Source organism: Galleria mellonella, unplaced genomic scaffold, assembly GCF_026898425.1.
Source record: "Galleria mellonella isolate WM207_F2 unplaced genomic scaffold, CSIRO_AGI_GalMel_v1 utg588, whole genome shotgun sequence".
NCBI lineage: Eukaryota > Metazoa > Arthropoda > Insecta > Lepidoptera > Pyralidae > Galleria > Galleria mellonella.
The window spans coordinates 281,072-304,984 of record NW_026442124.1 but is presented as its reverse complement, the minus strand read 5'-3'; the positions used below and the strand labels follow the sequence as shown (position 1 = coordinate 304,984).

Genomic DNA, 23,913 nt, shown 5'->3' with positions numbered 1-23,913 from the left:
ATGGCCGTGAGTAGGTTTATTCGAAGAATATATTTACATACTTGAATACATAAATATAATAAAACTAATGACTTTGAGTTATCGCAGACGTTATTATCAGTTGGTACTCAGTAGTAGATAACGAAACTCTAGAGTGTAGCTGTTCTTTAGGGAATATTTGTCTATTATAGCATAAAAAGGTAATCATTTTATTAAATTAGTGATATAATAATATTTCATGAAATAATTACTGCATATACAATGAAATCATATTAATACAAAGTTATAATATATTGAACATCTTGCGAGACAAATGCAGGTTAGCTATTAATTTATTTTTTGGTTTTTGTTTATTTTTTTTTTTTCAATGCAGCGTCATTCATCATTCATTCAGGTTTACTGAAAAATAATCTAATTATATCAAGAAACTGTATTTTTTTTTTTGTGATTACTTATATTTTTGTTCCATATTTTATAGTATTGTGCACGTTGGGCATTCTTCAGCGACCAGTGATTGGCTCGCGATGTGTGTTTTGAGACATCAGATAGATATTAATAGAGTTATCAACGCGGAGCAATGTACTGCGTACACAGTCAGTTAAAAGTGAGCCCATGGCAATTCCGGCGATAATATAATTAGTACCTACTTACATTGTAAAATAAATAGCTCTATATTATCACACACGTCGCTATAAAAGTAGAGTGATTTTAATTTGATACAATTAATAAAATTTTGTGTTTGCTCTCCTTAATGTCGGTGGTGTGGTGGTAAAATTTCACTCAGTTTGTGCTAGCAATTGCCCATTGTTTTGACTTTTTTTAATTGATTATAATAGAATAGTGATCTCGCCTGCGCTAACAGCATACGCTGGCGGGACACCAGTGAGGAATGATAGGTGAGGATGAAACGGCAGGTCAGTTAGCCTAACGTGATGATTACACCTGGAATTCAGCACAATGGTTTCCAGGAGGGACCACGTGGAGGTCGACCTGACAAGGTATATTGTTAACCATGGGACTAGAATTTCTAATTACTAACCCCCCTCCCCCTCCCCGTCGTCTTACATTGTCTATGTTTAAATCAGAAGGGTAAGACATTCAATAGAATCTCTAATAAAAAGGAAAGACTTTTGTACCCAAAAAAGACAAGCAGAAAGAGCGATACACTATATTCTGTGATATTCATGGTGTTGTTGTCTTTATACGGCAGTTATCACTTGTCGTCGGGTGGGCCGTCAGTTTGTTTGCCAATGGCAAACAAGCTGACAATTTTTTTGTATTGCTGGGAGTGGCAAATTGTCACTCCCATTGGTGATATTTGAAATAGATAGTGAAATATTTTATGTTTTATTATGTTTCATTTTATATATATATATATATATATAAATATATATATATATATTACTCTCTAATTCGGTAAATTTTGTTTTCTCCAATAGGAATTGACAATACACATTTCCAAAATTTCATTAAAATCAGTTAAGCTATTTCGGAGGTCAACGTCATCGAATATCGAATTACGGGATTTTTTGCAATCTTTTATTGATGACAATCCTTAAATATTTCCTAAATAGTTATCATATAAATACTTTTTAATAATCATGATTGTATTCCATAATAAAAAACCGGCTTCAATTATGACAAAACCCGTTATTTTGTTTTAAAACTAAACTAATAAATCGATTTTGATATGGGACCAATTTGTAAGTATAAATTTTTAAATAATAATTTCTAAAGCAATCTACAGCTGACGAAGTTATGAGAACAAACATAAAAATATACAATCGAATTGAGAACATTTTTGAAAGCGGTTGAAAATTACGCATTGATTCGCAGAATTGCAATTACGATCCAAAAGCAAAATCCATGTTGATGTCCCCGAGCAGTTTTGAATTTCCACATAAACTTTCGTTCTCTTTGTTACACGTTTAAACTGAAGGTACATGAACAAAGGGATAGGTAGATAGTTATCTAGTCATTTCTGGTCCTCTACCATTATTAGTAGTTATACTTTATAGCATTTATAGAGCAACTGTTTACATCTATGTGTTAGATTATATTCTCTATTAGAATAATAAATGTTTTCGATAAAAGAGTCAGTAAAGTAGAACTAGAGAACATGTCGTTGCATGATTTGCCTCAATTTCTATGTTATATGCACTTTCTTTATTGAATTTTCAAGAATTCATCTGAAGTTTTATTATTTATTACAGATACGTATTAGTATTGCCAGTATTTGCTTATATACTTAATATTTATATTGTACAGTTTACTCTACCTATGAGCTTTAAGAGTAAAATGTGAAAAGATCCCTCGTTATTGTCTCGTCACAAAAGAAATTTATTTTTCAAATATAGCTCTGTAGTTACACTGTATGATGCTAAGTCAGTTATCCAGTAGCAGTAATTATAGTAGCAGTTCCCTCTTTATAATTAAGTATAGATGTATCTCAATAAGCATAAGCCATAACTATCTCTATACAGTAAACAGTGGAATCGATTGTGAAAAACCATTTTATGTATCTATTTCTAAAATAAAAATAGCAATTTAATGGTATAAATTAAATTTTTAGTATTATTTTGTCAAAACTACAGGTAATAAAATGTCTTATATTTAAATCTCGATATAAACACACAAAAGTTTTAATGATACACGTAATAGTTTTGCTTAACTATCAAATTAAAAATGAAAATAAGTTTGGAGAATGGTACTTTAAGATTAAATCTCACTATACAGTATTTTTTAAATTATAGGAATTCTGTATTTGCAATTAATAAACCGTCTACTGACAAAATTTTTCACAAACGAAATCCATACAATGTTTCATGTTCTATTTCTGCTTCTATAAATAAATAAAGAGAATAATTTCAAAATTACTTGCTTACGAATATTATTGATGTAAGACGCTTGAGGTGTGAGTGGAGTTTTATAGTAGATAATACCAATATATACAAATACCCTCAAACTCAATTTTACTGGCAAATAATACAAGAAAATTTCAGGCTATCCCTCTGTCCAATTATCACTCAAATCGGTTACAAAGCTATACAAAAAAAAAATATAACAAACAAATAAACATTGTAGCTTTCATGTTATATTATTTTCATTGCTAATTATATTAGCATTAAATGTATTTTTTAACTATTAAGTGATGATGACGATTATGATCAACGAGCTTTGTTTACTATAACAGCCACTTGTTAATTTCTCGCTGAATATTATTATTCTTATATTTATTTATAGTTCAAATACTCTTTTGCTAATTTTGATGATTCTCATACATTAAATGACAGGATTTAAAAAATTATATACTTAGATTTTTTTGCTTTACCCGCGTGAAAAAAATACAGACGTCAAACACGGATTTAATATAGTAATGGGAATTGCAAACAAGATGTCGGCTCACCTAATGGAAAATGATAACCTTCAACTATAGACATGTACTACAATTTGCGTAGCTTCAGCATCCCACAATAGCTATTAATCTAAATAAAAAGTCACCAAACTCTACTCAATTATATTTTTTCATGCTGCAGTTAGTATACAGTGCCAAATGTTATTTTCTGTTGTTTTACGATATTATTATGACTGTTTAGCGGTTCGTAGATGATGTCCATCTGTGAAATTTCAACAATATAGTCCCAGTAACCTCGAAATAAAACAGCTGTGTCACACAGGAGGAAGGCCAAACGAAATATATGTACGTAAGGTTTCCATTTTTGTGTTTATGTATTAAAGTGTACATCTATTCATATTTTTATAAATATATCTATGTATAATTATTTCTGTTTTTTCGTATCGTTATTTATATATAGCTATTTATCTAATTAACAACACTTTAATTAGGCTCTTACTGTAAAATGATATAATGGACCAGACACCTTTTAATAGTAGATATAAGTTTTTTACAATGATACAAAGTAGATATGTAGATTTTTTTCCCAATATATCATAAGCGCAAAACGCAATTTAAAACAGGATACAAATTGTGCAATGATACGTAAGTAAATACATTATTCACTCTCGTTTCATCACACAAGATGACAAAGAGATACTTGAAAACATTGTTATACATATGTAGGTAGCTATTTGATTTCTGACGTTTGTTTTTGCGATGATCACATAAGTATTGGAGTTGTATTTATAACAGACTCCATTAGTATAAATGCGTGTTATCTAAAATTTTCAGAAAGAATGAGTTTCTCAATTCGACTAAAGTTTTTTATATCTTATGCGAAATCTTCGCCAATTGTGTAGGTACTAATTTTAAAGAGTTTATATTTTTTTTTTTTTTTTTTTATACAACTTAGAATGGCAAACAAGCTGACGGCCCACCTGATGTAAAGTGGTAACCGTCGCCTATAGACATGAGCAGTACCATGGACATAACAGAGTATACTGTTTCGCCCATGATACTCCCCATGCGTTGCCACTCCTGAGGACTCAGATGTTATTCCTCTGTACCCAGTAAATTCACGCCATATCCCACCCTTCAAACCGAAACACAGCCATGCAAACACAACTGCTTCACGGTAGAAACACGAATGGGACAGAGGTACCCAAGCAATCGACTTTTGTACAAAGTCTCCCTCTGGTAAATATTTAGTCATCATAGTTTATTTGATATAGTTATAACATATAATATAGTTTATTGGTCGGAATATTTGAATTATTTCTTTTATAGTAGCTACTCAGGGAGACTTTGTACAAAAGTCGATTGCTTGGGTACCTCTGTCCCATTCGTGTTTCAACCGTGAAGCAGTTGTATTTGCATGGCTGTATTTCGGTTTGAAGGGTGGGATATGGCGTAAATTTACTGGGTACAGAGGAATAACACCTGATTAGAGTCCTCAGGAATGGCAACGCAGGGGGGGGGGGTATCATGGGCGAAACAGTATAGTCTGTTATATCCATGGTACTACTCATGTCTATAGGCGACGGTTTCCACTTTCCATCAGGTGGGTCGTCAGCTTGTTGGCCATTCTAAGTTGTATAAAAAAAAAAAGTATTGTTAAAAATGATGTTGGTTTTTTACTCGTAATTACAATTTTGTGAATATATCGGTGTGTAGATTTAGAAAAGAGAATTAAGAATATGTACTGAGAATAAAATAAAAGATATAGGGAAAACTTATAAGGAAACTATTTGGCAAGCAACTGAGCTAAAAAGTGCTTTATCCTACTAAGTAACTCCAAGGTTATCCTCCAGTAGAAGAGCCAGTTGAACACCTATTTATAAAAGAGATTAAAAGTAAAACAAAGAAATAGAGAAAAAACTATCGGTGAAAAACGATAAAAATGATAACGTCGTCTGTAAATATGAATAACACTAGAGATCTACATAATATATACACATTCACCGAACGAAAAAGTGTGATTCCTAGTATTCCTTGCACATTACCAGTGTTATTCCTCAGTACTAGATTTCCTGACTGTATAAAAAAGAAACACAATAGCATGCATTTTTGTTTCATCATAAAATAAAAAATTACAGAGAAGTAACTATTACGCGATTATTATATTACGCTATTCAAATATAAGATAGTATATAATGTTGTCTGTTGGTAACAATCGAGCAAAATGTCGATGATATCCATGAACTGTGTTATCTTTATTATTTATGTAAATAGATATTACAGATAGGTACGCCAAATATTACAAACAATGTATATTTATAAATTTTAACAAATGCTGTGTTTATATAATAGTACAGGGCTAGAATACATTTACACATTCATTTAAATCGTATTATGTAGTAGATACTCGTATTTGGAAATAGCCACAAAACAGATAACTACACAAAATTCACTTCAATGTTAACTAAGCATGCGTTCATGCTAAAATCGCAACTGAAAACTAAGAATAAAAGGGTAGAAGAAAAAAAAAACACACACACACACACACACACACACACTAATTTAATTGCTTACTTACGCACACGAATATACGCATAAGAATATGACGACTCAAAAATGCTTAAAAATATGTCTTTCTTTTTTTTAATAAATAAATATTTTTATGGAGGGACCGTGAATTACATGGATATGATAAGCGATGTGATGATGAAAAGTAATTATGGTCATCTACTTAAAACACACGCGTAAACTTTTTTCTGCATCGAGTGCAATGTACATTACCGATACATTACAACTATAATGACGATGTGCGCTCGGATGCCCGGTTTGCGCAAAAACCTTTACAAAAAAGATTGGCTATGTAAATCATATTCGAACACACCAACGTCAACAACAGCTAAGCTAATAGCTTCCTATGTAGACGATTAAATTATAATAGCGTAGTAAAATCCGAAAACGATCAGGATTCATCATCATCATAGTTGATTACGATAGCCGAATATACTGGAATTATCGAAGAAAGGATTATAGTGTTCTTGGTTATACACGTTTTCTGGAATTGAGTAGCAACAGCAATTAATTAATATGGCGATGGCCGCACAACCTTCTGTCTTATTACCTACCAGAGATTATAACTAGCTAACTAAAGTATCTACCTACCCTTTCGATTACAGACAAAAGAAATGATAGATAGTTGTTATTTAAAACGGTATCACGCTTCAGATATTTTGCGTATTCATTCTTCACCCTAAACAAAGACAGATATTTTTGCTTAATGAAGTAAATAATAGAAAGGGTTTTGTAATTCATTATACTTAATTAGCTCTTTTCTAAAATTATAATGCAACTAAAAAATAATAATATGAAACTCTTCATTTTCATTCAGATTACCACAATTTGCGGCATCTGTTTAAATCGGTCTTTGTTTGTATTACTGTATACACAGACATAAATAGACCGACATAATGAAAACTGGGTTCCCACTGGTTCGCAAAATATTTGTATTCCTAATATGGAATGGAATAAAATGTTCAGTCATAATTATTTATTAACACAGTTATATTTATGAGTACCTATATTAGTTTTTCGACATAATCGTAACTACGTGCTCTAATTTTGTACTGCATTACTTTTAGTGATTATAAAATATTATAGAAATCTTTTTAGTGGTTTTTTTTTGTAACTGTTTAACTGCACTTTTTTATAAGAACAACAAGTTTTGCTAATATCAAAACAAATTTGTGTTGCAGGAAAGAAAGTTTATAACAAGATATTTTTCCACCGACTTCAAAAAGAAGAAGGTTCTTATTGCGATTATATTTTTATATGTTTGTTACCTAATAACTCTGTCAGTTATGAGGTAACAAACATTTACTCGATTTGGAAAATTCTTTTTTTTTCTTTTCTGTTTGAACGAATATACTTACAGATTAGTTCTATAGAAATTTAAAAAAAAAATGTGTTCAATAGTTTAGTTTTTAAATCAAAATAACTAGGTTTGTTTTTTTTCTTTTCTAAGACTATGATACTTATTAACAAGTTTCAGTTCATCTAATAGAAAGTAGTAGCCATCAGCTATAGACCTGAACAGTACCAGAGATATCACAGAATACACTGTGTGATGAGTAGAGAATGTAATGGTACCATTCTTGCGTTGCCATTATTGAGGATTATTGAGCTGTGATATTTCCGTATACTGTAATTTCACCATCTTTTTTTATGTAAATTTATATGACAAACAAGCTGACGACCACGTAATGGAAAGTGATAACCATTACGTATATACATATATCATGAAGTATACGAGTATACCCACCTCAAACCACAACACAGCCTTCAGCAGTAAGCTAATTAATTATAAGCTACCATATTATTCTTATAGCACACAAAATTAAAAGTTTCACTTAGGTATTTTTTTATTTAATTTATATTTGTTTAAAATACAGCTAAAACTTGTATTATTTATTCGACTTTAGGCGGAACAAACTCTATGACAGTAGGTTTATCACGCCCGTATATCATACTGCATATTCTGGGCTTTCGGGACCTGAATATGACATATTAAATCGTTACATAAATAAAAAAATGTACACATAAAAATTTCAGAATCATTTAACATGCCTCTTATGATTTTTTCTCGGTTTAAAATATTAAATTTTTTTTTCATATTACAGGAATCCTTTCTAATATTATAAATGTGAATTATTATCAAAGTCGATACAGCACTGGCAACGCATTTTCTCAACAAAGCCACTAAAAATACATACGAATAAACTCTTCCCTTTTAGAAACCTTTTCTTATAAAGTGTGTAATCTTACTTCTTAAAATAATAAAATTGTAACTAAACGATGTCTGTACATGGGAAATATTTAAGTAATTGTAATAAAATAAGGGATTTATAAGACCAATAGAGATAATTTATAGAAATTTTATCTAGTTGTTTGTATGTAAGTTCTGACATCATGTAATAACTGCTACACCAAATTGGATACGGTTTTCATAGTTGTATTTTCGAATCGCTAACTTAAAATTAGGTGTACATTTCATTTTAATACATCTAAAAGTGGACTATTTACTATTTACTGGACTATTGGTTTTTCAACTTCTCTAATTCACAGACAATTAACGACCTAAAACGACTATAATATATAGTACGATGTTTGTTCAAACTCCAAAACTGCATCCAAATTTAAAGAAATTTTGTAAATGTGTATTGTTTGCTGCTACTTCAGAATTAGTATAGTCAGAATCTCGATAAGAAAAAATGGAGTGGGTAGGTGGCGGTAGAGCAAAACAACGTTTGGCGGGCTAGCTAGTAAACTATAAATAAGAGTTCATTCTATCTCGTGTGTAACGTGTAGCCGTACGCTTTAAGTGCCAGCAAATTATCGGGCCGTTATCGGTCATTCACCAATAGTGATGTGTACAGGTACTGAGCTCGAAGCTGAGGCGTCATTTCCCTAAACTTATCCCATGACCTAATATTTTTATTTGATAAATTCTCGAAATTAATATTTTATGCACCATTATAAACAATTTTTTTTATATTTTGTTTTAAATTTATTAGATATTATATTAGCAAATATTTCATATTGATTCTAAGCATAATAATTTCGTCGTGACATCAAATTTAAATAAAAAATTTTTAGATAGGTTTAAAAAAATGTTACCCTAGAATCGATCCCATTTACAAATATAAATGATTGATTTAAAATATGGGGTAGCAATGCGAATGAAACCGATTTAATTATTTAGCTAGGATATTAATAATAGGAAATAATTAAATAGTTTTTGTTCTTATCATACCTAAAGAGGTGTGTAATTTTTAAGGAATAGATTAAGATTCCATAATCTATATTTTTTTTTTTTTGTAAGTTGGTATATCGGCTTATATATGTAATATTAGATATTTTGCAGTATCGATCGATAGGAATATGAACTACTTTTATGTGGTGTTATCATTACCCACCTTTATTTGAAAAGTCACATGCATTTATATGAAGACGCTTCTTAATAATAATATGTGCATAACTTGGCAACTGTACAACTCTATATATAGTTATCTATTAACAAATGCTGGCGGCTACATAGTTCTAGATTGAAAATGACCTAATTTCTGATACTACAAATGGAAAACAATTTCACATATTATGTTTTCGTCTAAACTTATTAATAGCCGATAATGCTTATACTTGTTACACTATTGATTTACTATTAAAACTCACAGTTTTGTTGGAGCATAATAAATAAAAATATTCGACACATAAATATCTTTTTCGGTCTTTTATGGATTATTAAACAATGGCATTTATTTATATGATTTATTTGCAAAAAAAATTGTTTTCGCTATATAATATTTGGATTATATTTGGATATATGAACAAATTTAGTATAGGTAGAAACGATAACGACTTTATCTTAATTGACGATGACAAATCCATGGCTTTAATAACAATGAAAATTACAGTTTCATTGTATATATTATTCTGAATATAATAAAAACATTTAAATGTACACTAATAAACTTTACATTTCCAGAACACATAGTGTATATTACTTGTTCAATTGAGGGGAATGTCATAACGCATTCCCGGCAGTAATCGATGCAACCGCAGCTACCTATATTGATCGCATGTAATTAAAATTGTAAGATGCATACACAGTGAAATTGAAAGGATTATTAATCTTTTAAATAAGTTTCCTATTCCGCCATATACGAGTAGAACAGTATACAACTTTACTGTACTAGATTACGCTCTATTTATTTTCTCTTTCATTGCATTAGGTTGGTTGGCAGAGATCTCTGTCAGAGATAACCCACCCTTGCTAACAAGTAACTACACTAATTGCTGTATCTTATGTTCTACAAGGGCAATAAAAGATACATATGTATGTATGTATAACATTTTTCTAAAAAGGTTGATAAATGATAAAAAAAAAATCAGAAATATTCATTATAATTTAAGATTGCGTTCCCCAATAAAAATCGACTTTTTGAGAAAACCATTTATTTTGATTAAAAAATTAACCTACTGAACCTATTTTGATAAAATTTCTATGGAGCTAATCTAAAAGTATTTCTTTTCAGACAAACAAATAGTTTTCTAAATCGGATTTTTAACTAAAAGTGTTATGAAGTAACAAACATATAAAAACATACAACTGATTTGAGAACCTTCTTCTTTTTGAAGTCTGTTTAAAATGGTGTGTCCAATTGTTGTTAGAGTAAAAGACTTAGTATTTTGTCATTATCAGATCTCTATTATTTGGGTACAATATTATTTAGTAAGAGTGCATAGAATTTTGATTTCATCCTATAGTAACTTTTATGCCATGGTATTATAGATACACATAGTAACTTTTATGCCAAAGAACTCAGAATGTAACCATGCAACACAATAAGTTTCTAACTAGTTATATAAATTACTAATGATGCCCACGACTTGGTCCATAAGACCGGTTTTAAAAAAAATTAATTGATAACGATCATTAAACTGACTTTGGCTGTGTGGCTGTTTAAACAAACTTTCACATTAGATTTTGCGTTAGTACAAGTTAGTTGTTAGTAGTCTTTGCAAGCAAAGAGTGCACTAACCCCATACACAATGATGGTTTTCATGAAACTGAACAATTTTGCCTAACTACGTAGTTTTTACAAAAATATAAAAAGATATATATTTTAATGTAGTAGTCCACGTTTTTGGGGCAATTTTTAGGTTCACTAATACGATTTCGACTTGTTGAATTGAATCCTTCGCGCGTTATATTGTAGTAACCAGAAGGTTTTATATTGTAGTAAACTGGAGGTTTATCTCGTGCGGAGCGTGTTTTATCCCGTTCCCGTGGGAATTCTCAAAATCCCTTTTGTAAATTGTTATGTTACAAAAGAAATCTCTATGCAAAATTTGACGTTCGTACACTTTATATAGTTGTGGGTATTACAGTATTATTCTGCTTGTACTATTATATTTTTCAAGTCATGTTGATCGTTCAATATTATACAGTATAATTTGAGTAACAATATTATATGATCCATTCCCAATCTTCTCATTAATAAATCTCTAATCAAACTATTGTATTTCATTCGTGCTTAGCTTCATATTGAATTACAGGCAGACAATGCACTGTCTAAATCCCTGTCTTGTTGTTGTTATCTGTCAGTCTAGAAACTTATAATATTGCATATACCGCGTTATATCTATGAAATATTCAGCAAGATTTTCGTTACTTATCATTTATGTATAAGTTTAAAATAAGTTTGTGCACAATAAAAAGAGACATTCAAATAAGTTTATGTACAATGAAAGGAGACTTGTGATAATTTAAAATTTTATTTAAAAATATAATTAGGAATTCATTCGTGACAAAATTCGACTAGAATTGCAAGGAAGTAAACATTATAAATGCTGTCGATTGTAAAACAATGTATTTGTATTTTAATGTAACAAAAAAAATACCAACATCGGTATGCTAATGTTTATGGCTAACAAACAAATTCATTCGGCGTAGCCTCGTCATTGGGTCATTAATTTGAGGTATGCCGTTTCTGGTTCCGCACACTTTCAATTTTATCTCTTGAATATTTTTTCATCGCTCATTCGTTCAACATGTCGACCCCATACCTTTTTATCAATGATACTTACTACGGAATTGGGTTAATGGTACGTTGTCCGCGCTGACAAAAAATCAAAATACCTACGCATCGCTACATAAGAGAGGTCGACTCGATGTACTCGACGTGACATTTGAATATCTAGCTTTAAATAATAATCTGATTTTATTAAATTAATGCAAATAATTATGAAAACGTATATAAAAAATACTTTAGAAATACACACGCTCGTGCCATCGTAAATTGCCCTATGAATAACTAAACAGATCATCATATGAGCCGTTAACTGTTCACTGCAAAGATAGGCCTCTTGCTAATGGAGGGTTTTGTCAGTAGTTGCCATATTTAGCAGACGAGTAAGTAACCACAGATAGGTTCTGGTGATGATGATGATGAATTAAATAGATGATCGTGTTTAATATCTTTGGCATAATTAAGATTAGTTTCCAGAATGAGTCTGATCCTTTAAAAAAGGCATATATGTACTCTCAAACATATTTTTGTGAAACTTCGCTCGGATCGTGAAGTGGTCATCAGCCAATTCTGACCCTACCCCTTCCCCCCTTCCCCCCTTCCACCCTTCCCTAAATACTCTTATATTTAATATGTTAATTATATTAAAATTATAATGTAACGGATTCATTATGTTGGATTCTACTTATAAACATTTGCATGCTATTAAATATGGCGAAATATACTAAACATTAAAAAACAAACTGTAAAATCATATTATCTATGTTTCTAGCAAATAATTTATAATAATTATTATTAGAGTCGACGTGAAAATAGGTACAATTAAGTCGAAATACATTGTTTATTTGTACTTCAATCGACTTCAAAAAGATAAGGTGGTTCTCAATTTAACTTTACACAACTCTATTAATTCCGAACCGATTTTGATGACTCTTTAATATGAGAATTCTGAGTGTTCTGAGTAGTCGAAAGTATTTTATTACTTTCATATTAGTTTCAAATAAGTTCAGACAAGATTAGTTATTTTTTTATAAATAAATGCTTATTTTACTGTTTACAATATTTACTCTCTAGTAGATAATATTTATCTCACTATTATGAATGTCTATTCATAAATAAAGTGGGAAAAAATATAGCAATTACGGTTGCCTTGTCAAATGCATATTGAGTTTGGACAAATATAGTTCTTTGTTTTAAGTACAAATGGAGGGAAATAGAATGACAAACTTGTGTGCGTTATTATTTTAGATTAGTAAGATTTGATAGATGAGAATGAAGTCAGAACTCTTGGCCCATCATCGTGACGAATTCACTAAGAATTCATCGTAATGATTTTACATGGGGATGGACTTGGTTGTACTGTTTGTAACGAGTCTTCTAATCCATATTACTACCGACTCTTTCGTCCAAGTCAACTGTAATTATCAAAATGTGTTTCTGAATTAAGTTTTAATTCAATTTCGCTACGAAATAATCATATTTAATAGTTTGAGCAAATTGTAACTCAATCGTACTAAATCCATATTGTATTAGAGGCTTTGGCTAACTAACCAGGCGGCAGATAGACATAATTGGCTTGCATGAGACGTCTATTGTGATTTGGCTTGAGAATTGTATAGGTATATATAATGCAGTTACAATGTCCAAAATGCTGTACTTTATTATATTATCTATGATGTTACACTAACTTTATATATATATATATATATATATATATATATATATATATATATATATATATATATATATATATATATATATATATATATATATATATATATATATATCTTTAGTACATTTTTTACAAAACAATATATTATGCATATAGATTGTATTAAAGCCTTATAAATATCTTGTGATGCATTCCAAGGAATTGACAATGTAAGTATAATATTATTTATCTGATTACTAAGAAAAGATTCCTCGAAATGCTCACTAAGCAATTTCATATCGCTATAGGTATGTAGACTATTTACTGAGTATAGATGGGCCAACTGATTTGGCTCAATCCTCACCTATCATCTGTCACTGCGTAAATCAAATAGCCTGGACGTGGACATCTTACTAATCCATTATCTTAAAAAATATCATTGAGAACAATAGTCACACCTATGTGTATGCCTAAATATAACACAAAATTCTATAGTCCATTTTTGACGTTGCTATACCATTAATTCAAACCGACTCTTGTGTTACCACGAACTCTAAGTATCTTAGAACCTTACAAAATGAGAATAATACAATGGAAAATGAAAACATCTGGTCCACTTGACAAGCACCGTGACACAGTTTTAACAATAGCTTGACTTAAATAAGGTGTCGCATTTGATTTTCGATAGGATAGGATTAATTTAAGAAAGGGACTCTTCTAATTAAGGTTGCTTTGCTTAAATTAGTTCCAGGATTGAATTGTCGGTAAGACTTGTTTAATAATTCGTTAACTAAAACTAATTCACTAATAGAATTTAAAGCTAGAGAGAAACAGATGTTTGTTATATCTCTTTATATAAACACAGTGATAGATACTATCACAGGATTATTAGGAATTTGTGATAGAATAAAGATAATAAAATTTTCTAACAAAATAAAAAGAAATTTAAGTTTTTGACATTGTATTCCTTAAAGTAAGATGTAAATTTTAATATATACGCAGAATCGAGGCAAATTGAATCATATAATAGAATACAGCATAAAATGTTGGTTCAGTTGTATATATTTTTTGTTTGCTCTGTTTGAGGTATGTGTGGGTGTGTTCGAGATATCTGAATGCTAAAGCCACATTTACATTATACTTGTATTTTTGATGTTGATTGTTAATACTCCGTGAAATTTTAAGTTTACGATGATTGTACTATTCCACAATACAAATATAAATAGCTGACAATCAATACACGCGAATCGAAAACCTTTACTTTTTGGAAAAATCTTATGAAACTACAGGGTACAGAGACATAACACCTTAGTCCTCAGAAATGGCAACACATCCAGAGTATCACTAATGACACAGTATACTCTGTGATGTCCAGGCTACTGTTCATGTCTATAGGTAACAGTCACCACTTTCCATCAGATGGGCTATCAGCTTGTTTGCTGTTGCATAAAAAAACTATAACGGGTATAGCAAAAATGAGGCCTTAAGCGCCTACATATTACAAATCAGCTTTGCTATTTAATTATTATTCACTTGAAACATGAAACATAAGATGTTATATATTAGAATATTAAACGTGCATTCCTATTTACTTAGAAAAAAAAACATGACGTTCTTATGGTATCACCTATCTAATTACTGTTTATAAGCAATTGAAAGCAGGAAAACCATTATCTCACAGCTCATTAATAATAAGAATCAGATTGCGAGATTTCGCTTACCTACCTGTAGGTACAAATATTGGATCTCATACAATTCAATTTCTTTATTTCAACAAGGAATTCGAACAAAGAATGAGAGTAGCTATCTACGGCGAGAGTCAATTTAGAAAATGTAAATCTGCAGAGTTCTAATAATTCTCATGTTGAATAATATATTATTATTTATACTAGTGATGATTGGGTTATGTAATCCCAGTGCGCTGCGCTTGCTGCAGATGGCGTATCTTGTTACTTGCCTATCGATGCGGTACATAGGTATTTGTTATAGGTACGAGTATGTAGCATGTAGGTACTATCGGCATGCACATTTTACTTCACAGTTTTCATTAATTTATTAATCTAATAAAACAATATATAAATGTCCTAATTAATTCATTAACATACAGCTTAAACCACATGAGTTAAAAACTTGAAATTGTGTTTTCATTTTATAATACAAACATCTGTAATTTTTTAAGCAAGAAGAATGAAATTTAATATCAAACCTTCTCAGCAAAAATAAATATATACGTCTTATTTCGTTTTTGGAAACTCTACATAAATATAAAAATAAAAAAATAAACATTAGAATAAAATTTAAAAAGTAGCTAATTTGATCTGCTTAAAATTCACTATTTGTGATTCTGGATTAAAGTGATAAACATGTATTTTAAAGTTTTTGATAAATCCATACCTCAGACGAAAAAAGGGGTGGCAATTTTTTTTTATTTTTGTTTTAAATAATTAGCACGATTGTATATTTTCTAATAAAAACCTAGGATACGTCCCTCTATATGAAAATAATGAAATGCAAATATCAATATCTTTCCCTAGGACCTCCCTAAGGAATTACACCTGCAAGAAATTTGTTTTATTTATATAAACTTCTCTACCATAGTAAAATTTATATAAATTTCTTTAACGAAGATGAAACTCCTTACAAATGTATAAGAGTGTGCAGAGAAAAATACAAAGGCCGTAATATACTTTTTCATAATCAGAATTAAATTTCATACTTCTTTGAGAATCACAGACTGCCATACAACCATTTATCTTATACTTACATGCAGACGAAGCCACAGGCTTCATCTAGTTACTGATAAACATTTAATAGTATTTAAATAGTGTAGGGGTATTTACATATGATTCTACGATGAATACAAGCTTTCATTTTCTATTTTATCCTTTGTGTAGGTGAATAGCAATTGACACCTGCAAATTGACTTTTGACGCAATTGAATTGAGATCAAATTGGAATCACATCAAACAGATATCAAATATCATTGTGTGGCAACAGGATTATCTTTGTACATGGATTTATTTATGAAAATTAGTAAACAGCGGAAGATATTGAATAAAAATTGTCTATATGAATACTTAAGTACATAGGTATATAAAAAGAGATACCACGGACGTCTCAATATACTTTGTCTATATTTGTTTTCACCAAATAAACCATCAGATTGTTTGTCGCCCCAAGTTAAATAAAAAAATAATAATGAGTAGCGATAAATATCAAAATATTGAATAGTGATAACTTAAGTTCTGGATCAATGGATAAGAAAATTGCTATTTTAGCTGTTTGTTGTAATAAAAATTTAGGATTGAACTTCGCACAGATAAAATCAAAGAAATATATATGTTTATAAACTTTATTGAAATTTAAAAATATATTTGCAAATGTCAGAATAAGATTATACATTATGTAGGGATATAATATTAAGAATAGCCTTACACAGAATAACTATAACTAGAATAACTATAACCAAAGATTTAGTGCTCTATAGAGACCTATTATAATCAGAAACGTTTAAATCGCTTTGAAATTTAACATGTAATGCAAATGTTGGGAACTTACAATATGAGTATACTTTGACTTCAAGTAGGTAAAATTTAAAAACAATTCTCGCATAAACAAAGTTTCATCGTGCTTTTATATAAATATATTAAAATTTATTAAATATAGATGTAGTTTGGAGATTTTTTCAACCGTATCAGATTAATAAGAGAAAATATTTTACTCCTTTGATGTATTATTTTGTTGATTGTACAGTAGTTTTAAGATCCATTTATGATATAAATAAAATCTATTCACTATCTTAGAGTGCTTACTAACTTTGTACGTTTCTGTGTTTATTGTTTTATCAGCTGGTGTTAAATGTATATTAAAATCTTATTCCCCTCGTGTGATAAAAATAGAACGTGTTTATTCATACCCTAAGAATATATTGACCATTTTTGTGATCCCGTAGAAATTTCTTGTCATTATAATGATAAGTGTTCCGAGTCTTTCTCTTATTTTATTTAGAACTAGCTTCTTAGTACAATAATCAAGACTGGTGCAAAGAAAAGATACAAGTAATTTGAAAAGAGAAGGTGGTTGGATGCACTTTTGTAAAAGTTGATAATCACATGCGTGTGCTGCAGTATCTAATACGTGTAGCTCGATTCTCGTAAGAATAAATCGTTGAAATATCATTGTAGTTGACAAATCATTCGATTTAAATAAAGTTAATCATTTAGTTAGATATTAATAAAAAAAAAAGTACGTGACAATTTCTTGTAACAATTTCTTACTTACACTCTTATTTATTTTTTACGGTAGTTACATATGATTTGACTTTGCAGAAAAATATAGTCACTAAAGCCGGGTCGTACCTACTCCGGTACAACTAGACGGGTGGTTTACGACCTGCAGCCGAGAAGGAATCTCCGATGCGGATTGCGCAGAACCTATTCACCCTCACTGGTGATAAATATAAACCAAAGGATGGATAAAATATTTTTCCTCTAATATATTTCGCTCCTAAATTTGGCTAAAACACTGTGTAATATATGAAATTACTTCCACCTTACATGGATTGCAAGAGATGTGGAATTTACATCTACCTATGTTTCCATAAATTATTCACATCACACAGCATATGTAATCTGCGTCGCATTACCATTAGTAAGTTACGGTCGATTTGATTACCATACGTCAATCTTGAAAACCCCAAACCATGGAATACCTATATGTAGTTTATAACAATGATATAGTTAATTAATAACCATTCGGAAAATGTGTGTACTTCCGATTATAGGTACTGTTTATGATTAAGTATTTCACTCTATTGAAAGATTGCCTGGAAGACAGGCCTGAAAGCTCTGTGTAATCTGTTTCTCTTATTTTTTGTATTCTATTATCTTTTGAAGAGAACGACAAAGAGTGTGCATAAATTAATTTGGCTATACTTAACTAAACATAACAAATTAATATTATTATATTTATTTAATAATTTTCCTAATTGCATTGTAGAAGACCAAGTAATTGGTGTTTATTTCCTGTTGAAATATGTAATTTGAGAAGAAACAATGTAATTTTAATCAAGTAGATATACTTATTACTTAAAAACATTAATTTAAATATTATTGTTTTTTCATGACGAATTTATACTGAATCTTTTTGTTATGAATTCCTTGAGTGTTCCAATAACAACAAACAGAGAATCGATAACGTTAAAGAACGTCCATTTATATTCATTATATTACCTACGCGATATGGGTTACCTCTGTGTGCTATATACCTTGTAGATACAACTAATTTGACTAAACCGTTCCGTTTACCCTCCTCAGTAATACCACGTTATTTATTGCCAAACCACGGTTTTGTTTCCGGTCTAAGCATAGATTACTACAGAAAATTATTAACTAAATTTAGATAGAAGTACTTACAACTCGATATCTTCTTATTTGTATTAGTAAAACTTCTACAGGTATTAGTAATATATGAACATGGTATTAGTATGAAATTATTTGTGTTATAGTCATAACTCATTAGTAGGTAAATCAAGGCACCTATTTGTTCAAATCCCAGTTAAGCGCATCTGCAGATACAGGTGGATACTCTGTAGACTGCATTCATATACATGTACTGCAACTTACTGTACTATATATTCAATATCCGTAAACAACAGAGGGATATTGCTTACGGACCGCGAGAGAAGATGTTTACTTGGATTCAGATATTCGAAATTGTTTTGTTCAGTGCGGCGGCGGGGCCAGGCAAAACAATTGCGGACAACATCACTACTTGTGAAGAATTCGAGCGTGGTGCACACTTCAACCCATACGATGTTGTTGATAGCATGTGGAAGATATTTTACTTTTGGGCAGAGAATACGGAGATATATCCAATTATATTTTCTCTACCTGCAAAGAAGGTAAATCTTTGTTTAAACTTTGTATAAACATTTCATACTTTTATATCTATAACTTGGAATGACAAACAAACTGATAATCCGCATGGTAGGAAGTAAAACCTAAAATTCACCTAAATAAATCAAAACAGCATCATGGGTCTTTCATATATAGACATTTCTGCAGATAGACCCTAGCATGTATTTACCAATGCTCACTTACATTTTCTTAAAATTAATTGAAAATATAAAACTAATTTATAAACGTTAATGTATTTATAAACCAAAATAAATCTTTTTTGAGTCATTTATCTAATAAACTTTTTCCTTCCAAACACCCGAGATTAAAACTCTGGTTTGTTATAATTAATTTTCAAACACTAAGCTGGGCTTTACGGGTAGCACACAAGAGAGGAAGTCAATTTGATTTCATAAGCGGCAAATATCCATCTAATCTATACCTATGTAATTTAAATTATATTATGTAAAACTGCTTTTAAATTTCGTCTATTAAGGTAGACGAAAATATAAATGTTACACAGAATAATGGAAGTATCTGAAATCGTTACTCCTTATTAATAATGTAAATGTGAAAGTGAGTTTATTTATTTGTTACTTTTAGCGCCTTACCGACTTAACCAACCAGTATAAAATTTTAAAATTTGGTATATACATACGTACTATACGGGATGGAGAAGGATATAGGATATTTTTAACCTGGTAAGTAAACATATCCCGGTCACGTGGGTGAAGTCGCTGGTAAAAGCGTATTTTATAATTATGTTCTCCTGATACGCTACATGTAAAATTTTTACCTTCATAACAAAATATTAAACGTTTAATTTAGAGAATGGAAAAAATAAAAGCATTGGTAGAGACAGTGGACCCATATCTGGACGTGGAATGGTACAAAGCAGCCTTGATCATGGAACCACGACCGGGACTGCAGGTTATACTGTTATACGCCGGGACGCCCGGCGCCTTTCGTGCTCTCGTCAAGAAAGAACAACGTACTAAAGGTAGGACAATATTGTGCCACGGCCTCATTCTTGCCCTCCCAAGCGCCATTTCCGCTCTTATATAACTTTTGCCGGCTGACTTGACTCAATGATAATAAACAGGTCGCATTTCAAACAACTTTTTCTTCTTTTCACCGTTCTTTGCTAATGATCGTAACAGTTTTACTCGTTAACCACTCCTTTCGTGCAAAAAATATAGGTATGTAAATAAAAAACAAAGTAGTAAAGTGTACTCACATTATTAAGATAATTTTAAAATAAAGGATTTTACTTGAACAATTTTAATCATGTGATGTAATTATTCAAATTTATAGAAATTCACTCCCGATTCGGACCTAATATACATATAAAATTAAATCTTTTGTTACCTGCCGCTGGGCTCAACCGCAACCACGACCCTTTAATAAATGTAATTAAATAAGCAAATCGAATGTCGTGATTTTTAATTTGACCTTATGTAAACATTTTATGATTAATTAATACACACACACACACACACACACACACACACACACACACACACACACACACACACACACACACACACACACACACACACACACACACACACACACACACACACACACATATATATATATATATATATATATATAGAATTCATTATTTTTGTCCTATTTAATTTTCCTACTAGATTTAATATAAATAAAGTCGTTCTCAACATCAGTTTATCTGTGTATCTATTTACATAAGGCTTTATAACAACTTGATGGTTTTGTTGCTGTTATCATATTATTATATATAAAATATGTGTATTAAAAATGTAAAGGAGATAAATAGCCATACAAGTTTCCTAATCAATTTCGAAAAACAGTTTTTGGGCACGGAGCTAGAGTGGGTGGCTAGTAAAACATATAATGCATAACTCATGTTCTGTTTTTATACAACTTGACGATGTAGGCAATCTGACGGCCTACCAGATGGTACGAGTAAGCGTCCCCTGTAAATATGCATGAAGAACACGATGAAGATCATAGAATACACTGTGACACCCGAGGGCTTTTATCATAATACTGGCATACTGACTCACTTTCCAATGGTCGCGAGATTTACAAAATTCAAATATAATATATTCATGAATTTTGGTCTGGATTTCCTTTGTATTTATTATAATATATTATGTATATCTACCACTTGTATGTCTGAAACATACAATATGATCTCTGATCAGTTTGTAACTAGATGTCATTGTATTATGTGTGCCACAATTTATTTGATTTATATATTTTATTATTTGATTTATATACTTATTATTTTGATATTATCTATAATCTGTAAGATTATAAATAAAGCACAATCTACAATAATTGGTATGTGAGTACTTATTAGCTTGATCATTTTGTACATACCTAATACCTAAACAAATAATTCATATATTATTAGCCCGAATAGACACTATTGAAATCCAAACAAGTTTCCAATAATATTAGCTAAGACAATAGTGGTTTTATTAGAAGACACAGCGTTTCATTAAATATTATTCCAGTTCAGCCACATCCCTTGCCCCTGATTAAGTTTGCAGACATTCGAATGAAGATGGTGGGGCGTTACATAGCAATGATGTGTTGTGAAGATCTCACCGCGTATGCTTTGGCGAGATTGGATCACATGCCCGCAAATGAGCATGAATGTGAAGCTGCTGCTGCCAAAATCGGATTTCAGGGAATCGCGGGTCGATCTTACTTCTATGTTAAAAACCTTGTTGATGAACTGTAAATAAATAAAAATATTATTACAAATATCTTTTATTTTTAGATATGATATTTATATTAGCTTAATAATAATGATGTTTAGTTTTTCTTTAAATTTCTATGCTACCTTAAAAAAATATTCAACGTAGTTAATCTAATATACATAATTGAAATAGAGATAGAGAACGACCACTACTACCTACTGTTTACAGGCAATTTATGAATTTTTAAATTTATTAAAGTAAATATTAGGAAACTTTTTCTCAATAAGTATTGAAGGTACGTATTTTCCATTATCCGCCTTTTTTTCTAACTTACGACATATATTTAGGTTTACGAATATATTACACCAATAATACAAAACCAACCTTCACTAGTACTGGTAGTTGCTATTCCATGCATTCGAATACATTGCGAGAGAATAATGCATGTATTTGGCAATGGTTATTTCAAATCATAATATAAATCACTATAGTATTATTCGGCAGAAACGAGATTTCACTATTAGGAGAGAGTTGTAGTAATGAGAAGTGTGGTTTGAACAGTTTCAAAATTGAACAATTGCTCGAACAAATTTTCTTTGACTATTTTGCCATCACATCAAACAAGCAGAGCGCGAGTTTCGTCAGCAACGTGAACAGACAACAGTCAGCTATTAACGCTTATAATGAAATAGAATTTCATTTATATTCGGTAATATGGAAATTTTCACAAAATCAAAGACAGTCCATCGCCACAAACTATTATATTTGTCCGTCGAAGGTAACAATACATAAAATGCTAACTGTAACTAAATATTCAACGAGTTAACGCAGAAGGAAAATTGTATAGGATCTATTATACGTAAAATGGATTTAAATTATTGTTTCAAATTAATTTTGTTTTTAATTTTTTATCGATAGAACTAAATAATTTTATGCCCTCGTTATTGATTATTTTTAATAAAATTAAATGTTTGTGACTCGCCAGGTAAATTCTCATACCAATTTCTGCCTCATAAAAATAGGATACCCGTTGCAATATTTTAGTAAAATAAGTAAGAGTAGGTTAGTATAATTGCTGTAAAACAAATATTATTTTTACTATGAAGGTGGTAAATACATAAGCATATACTCCGTCTATCATAGATAAAATACGATAGAATCAGTATGTACTGTTTTAGATACCAGACCAAGATACGTTAACTACTTAGTGGCTTAATATCGACTGCGTAAAGCAGGTCAAATCATAGCATAAATACCTAAGACATTTACAAAACAATTTGTAAAACAACTGTGATAAAATTGTATAAATAAAGCGCAATATTGTCCATGAACCGGTTGTAGTCGGCTCTCTGAACATTAATCGTAGGTTTAATCGTCAATGTGGGAATTATCCACATTGAGCAATTAACTTCGAAACGGCTTGAATGGATTGACTAAATAGGAATCTACTTTAAGCGGGTAGGCAGCGTATCAAAATTTATTAATACTTTATATCCTTATCAAAGTCAATTAAAATTTATTCTCATCAAACTTCTTGATATCATAGTGTTTCTACATATTATTATAAATAAAAAAACGGCCAGGAATGGTAGCATGTCTGCGTTGGCGTGATACCACTTGCTTTATTGTGACGAATTCACCACAATTTAACTATAGGTAATAGTTTCTAGGCGGCCCTCGTAGTAATCAACCTGACATATGGGGAAAAGGGTTTGTTAGTAATGGGGTCTAACATACCCATTGCTGAAAATAT

The 23,913-nt window shown here is 30.5% G+C and overlaps 1 protein-coding gene across 3 annotated transcripts; it reads left to right on the top strand.

The window, feature by feature from the left end:
* Window positions 1–467: 467 nt before the first annotated feature.
* Window positions 468–22,218, top strand: LOC113516769 (uncharacterized). Of its 3 annotated transcripts, none has more exons than XM_052899582.1 (4): window positions 468–747; window positions 19,298–19,472; window positions 20,296–20,467; window positions 21,972–22,218. In XM_052899582.1, exons 1-4 carry the CDS (start codon window positions 731–733, stop codon window positions 22,199–22,201), a joined length of 594 nt encoding a protein of 197 aa, XP_052755542.1. In that variant the 5' UTR covers window positions 468–730; the 3' UTR covers window positions 22,202–22,218. The 3 variants fall into 3 exon arrangements, with proteins under 3 accessions (XP_052755542.1, XP_052755541.1, XP_026757039.3); XM_052899581.1 differs by having other exon boundaries at window positions 470–977; XM_026901238.3 differs by lacking the exon at window positions 468–747 and having other exon boundaries at window positions 19,242–19,472.
* The last annotated feature ends 1,695 nt before the right edge of the window (window positions 22,219–23,913 follow it).

Bases quoted from the DNA above. Each gene is read 5' to 3' on its own strand.
- LOC113516769 (XM_052899581.1), top strand. From the start codon at position 937: ATGGTTTCCAGGAGGGACCACGTGGAGGTCGACCTGACAAG. The intron at 19,473-20,295 runs GTAAATCTTTGT...CGTTTAATTTAG, and splicing joins TTTCTCTACCTGCAAAGAAG to AGAATGGAAAAAATAAAAGC. The intron at 20,468-21,971 runs GTAGGACAATAT...ATATTATTCCAG, and splicing joins GAAAGAACAACGTACTAAAG to TTCAGCCACATCCCTTGCCC.